At 58.7% G+C, this 2,562-nt stretch overlaps 1 protein-coding gene across 1 annotated transcript; it reads left to right on the forward strand.

The window, feature by feature from the left end:
• AQP6 (aquaporin 6) lies at positions 1-2,562 on the forward strand. Its single transcript, XM_047064890.1, has 4 exons — positions 1-381; positions 1,195-1,353; positions 1,612-1,692; positions 2,350-2,562. The coding sequence occupies exons 1-4, from the start codon at positions 19-21 to the stop codon at positions 2,560-2,562; spliced, it is 816 nt and encodes a 271-aa protein (XP_046920846.1). The 5' UTR covers positions 1-18.

The following is a 2,562-nucleotide window of genomic DNA, read 5'->3' on the forward strand; positions in this document are numbered from 1 at the left end:
GGGTGAGGCTCGGCCAGGATGCTGCTGGGCCAGCTCTGGAGAGCTATCAGCAAGGAGCTGTTTGCTGAGTTCCTGGCCACAGGGCTGTACGTGTTCTTCGGTGTGGGCTCCAGTCTGCCCTGGCCCTCGGCGCGTCCCACCATGCTACAGACCGCCATCACCTTCAACCTGGTCACGGCCGTGGCTGTGCAGGTCACCTGGAAGGCCAGCGGGGCCCACATCAACCCTGCTGTGACGCTGGCCTTCCTCGTGAGCTCCCAAATCTCCCTGCCCCGTGCCGTGGCCTATGTGGCTGCTCAGCTGACGGGGGCCATTGTGGGGGCCTCAGTGCTTTATGCGGTCATACCAGGAGACATCCAAGAGACCCTTGGGATTAACATGGTAGGTGCAGGGAGGGTCACCCGGCAGGGCCAGAAAAGGGATGCCCACACAGGTGGTAAGGGTGGAGGACCAGGCCTGAGGAGAGGGGACAGGGAGGTGATAACTTGACCACGTGCTCCTTACCTGCTCTGGGCTGGGCCCTGGGACCCAGGGGAACCAGACTGTGGCCTTAGTGCAGGCAGAGCAGGAGTGGGGTTATGGTACGAGGAACAGGTAGAACAGAGAGAAGCTGCAACTAAGGAGTAAGAGTCAGGGAAGGACCAGGCATTTAAGAGGCAGGGTAGCAAGGGGGGCGGGGGGGGGGGGGGCTGTGGGTAATGCAGGAGACCTGGCATGCCCTTCTTCTCTCCAGGTCCGCCCCATGTGCCCTGCTCCTCTGTGTTCCCATGTTCCTCCTTCCTCAGCACCCTGAGGCCTCACTCCTCCAGATTCCCCTAATCATCTATCCTTCCACCTACTTCCCCAAGTCTCCTCCTTCCACTCCTACCCACGGTCTCCTCCCAGGCTGCTTGAAAACATGCACCCCAGCTGCTCTGAGCCTTCCCTTCCCCACCAGTCCTGAGCCTGTCGCCAGCTACTGGCCTCAACAAACCGGTGGGCTAGGAGGGGATGCCACGCGTTTCTGCAGGCAGCAAATGTCTAGGGCTGACCCGAACTCTACTGCACAGCTGTCCCCGATCCTTCATCTCCTTAAGTCCTGGACTTGGTGGTGGTGAGGCATCACCTCCTCACAGTGAGGCAATGAGGTCCAATGGGGTCACCAGCCCCTGGCAGAGCCCCCTTCGCCTCCAGCGTAGCCTCCTCCTCACCCAGGTCCAGAGCAACGTCTCAACTGGCCAGGCCGTGGCAGTGGAGCTGGTTCTGACCCTGCAGTTGGTGCTCTGTGTTTTTGCTTCCACCAACAACCGTCAAGCATCGGGCTCCCCAGCTATCGTGATTGGGATCTCTGTGGCATTGGGCCATCTCATTGGGGTAAGAGGCAAAGAGGGCACTGTGTGTATGCACACACTGATCCCTCCTTGGGGAGACTGCAGAGGCCCTGAAGGCCAGGAAGTGTCCCTCCCTGAGCCCCTAATGCGTTGGGCCGAGACTGTGTTCCCACAGTCCGGGCCCAGGATACGGCAGTGCCCAAGGCGAGTGCCGGGGCTCTAAGCCAGGGCAGAGGAGGCTGTCCCCTCCCAGGCCTGCTTTAAACCTCCTCACACCACAAACCTCCACTTGCCCCTCCAGATCTACTTCACCGGCTGCTCCATGAACCCGGCCCGCTCCTTCGGCCCTGCCATCGTCGTTGGGAAGTTCACGGTCCACTGGGTGAGAGCCTGTACTGGCAGCCATTAGGTGGGGAGAGCCCGAGCAGGGGAGATAGGGATTGTGGCTTTCACCAGCGGTGGGTCCACAGGGACCTGGGGAGACAAGGCCCCCTACCACAGGCCATCTTGACCCCCAGAGGAGGTTTCCCTAAGCTCAGAAGACAAAAGCGAGTATCCTGGCTTGTATTTCCTGTCTTTCCAGCTTCAATAGCCCAGAGTACCCAGTGGAATGTCCATAAATGGGCCAGGACAAGAGATGCAGCCTTGGCCCAGGCCTTAAGTCCTGGCTGTTTCCTTATTCACTTTCTCCAGCTGGACCAGTTTCCAAACTTGGATAAAGAAAAAGACAAACAGAAATAGACACACACACCAGCAGAGACAGGAACAGCACTAGCCAGGGCTTCTGGTTGGAACACAGGAGGGGAGAGGAGGGAAACAGAGTGGTGAGGAGACTGGGCCCGCCCTATTGAAGGCAAGGTCACCTCACCTGCAGGGACCTGAAAGGCAGAACACCTGCTTCTCAATTTTGTCAACTTGCAGCAGCTCGAGGGGTCCCGGACGACGGAGCCAACACTAGGGAGGCGGGCAGGGATCCCAAAGCTACCCTATGATCCTCATAGCTCCTGACTGGGGCACCTACTTCTCTCTGCTTTTGCAGATCTTCTGGGTGGGACCCCTGACAGGAGCTGTCCTGGCTTCGCTGATCTACAACTTTATCCTGTTCCCTGACACCAGAACCATGGCCCAGCGACTGGTCATCCTCATGGGCACTGAAGAAATGGAGAAAATGACAGGGGTGGATCCCGAGAAGAAAGAATCCCAGTGCAGTTCAGGGGATACTGAAATGGGGAATGCATGTCAGGTGGTATAG

This window comes from Lynx rufus, unplaced genomic scaffold, assembly GCF_022079265.1.
Source record: "Lynx rufus isolate CCGP_SWC_20201006 ecotype Redwood Valley unplaced genomic scaffold, mLynRuf1.p SCAF_7, whole genome shotgun sequence".
Classification (NCBI taxonomy): domain Eukaryota; kingdom Metazoa; phylum Chordata; class Mammalia; order Carnivora; family Felidae; genus Lynx; species Lynx rufus.

Excerpts from the sequence above, each read along its gene's own strand:
- AQP6 (XM_047064890.1), top strand. The coding sequence starts at position 19 with ATGCTGCTGGGCCAGCTCTGGAGAGCTATCAGCAAGGAGCTGTTTGCT. Across the intron at positions 382-1,194 it reads AGACCCTTGGGATTAACATG|GTCCAGAGCAACGTCTCAAC; the intron begins GTAGGTGCAGGG and ends CTCCTCACCCAG. Across the intron at positions 1,693-2,349 it reads GGAAGTTCACGGTCCACTGG|ATCTTCTGGGTGGGACCCCT; the intron begins GTGAGAGCCTGT and ends CTGCTTTTGCAG.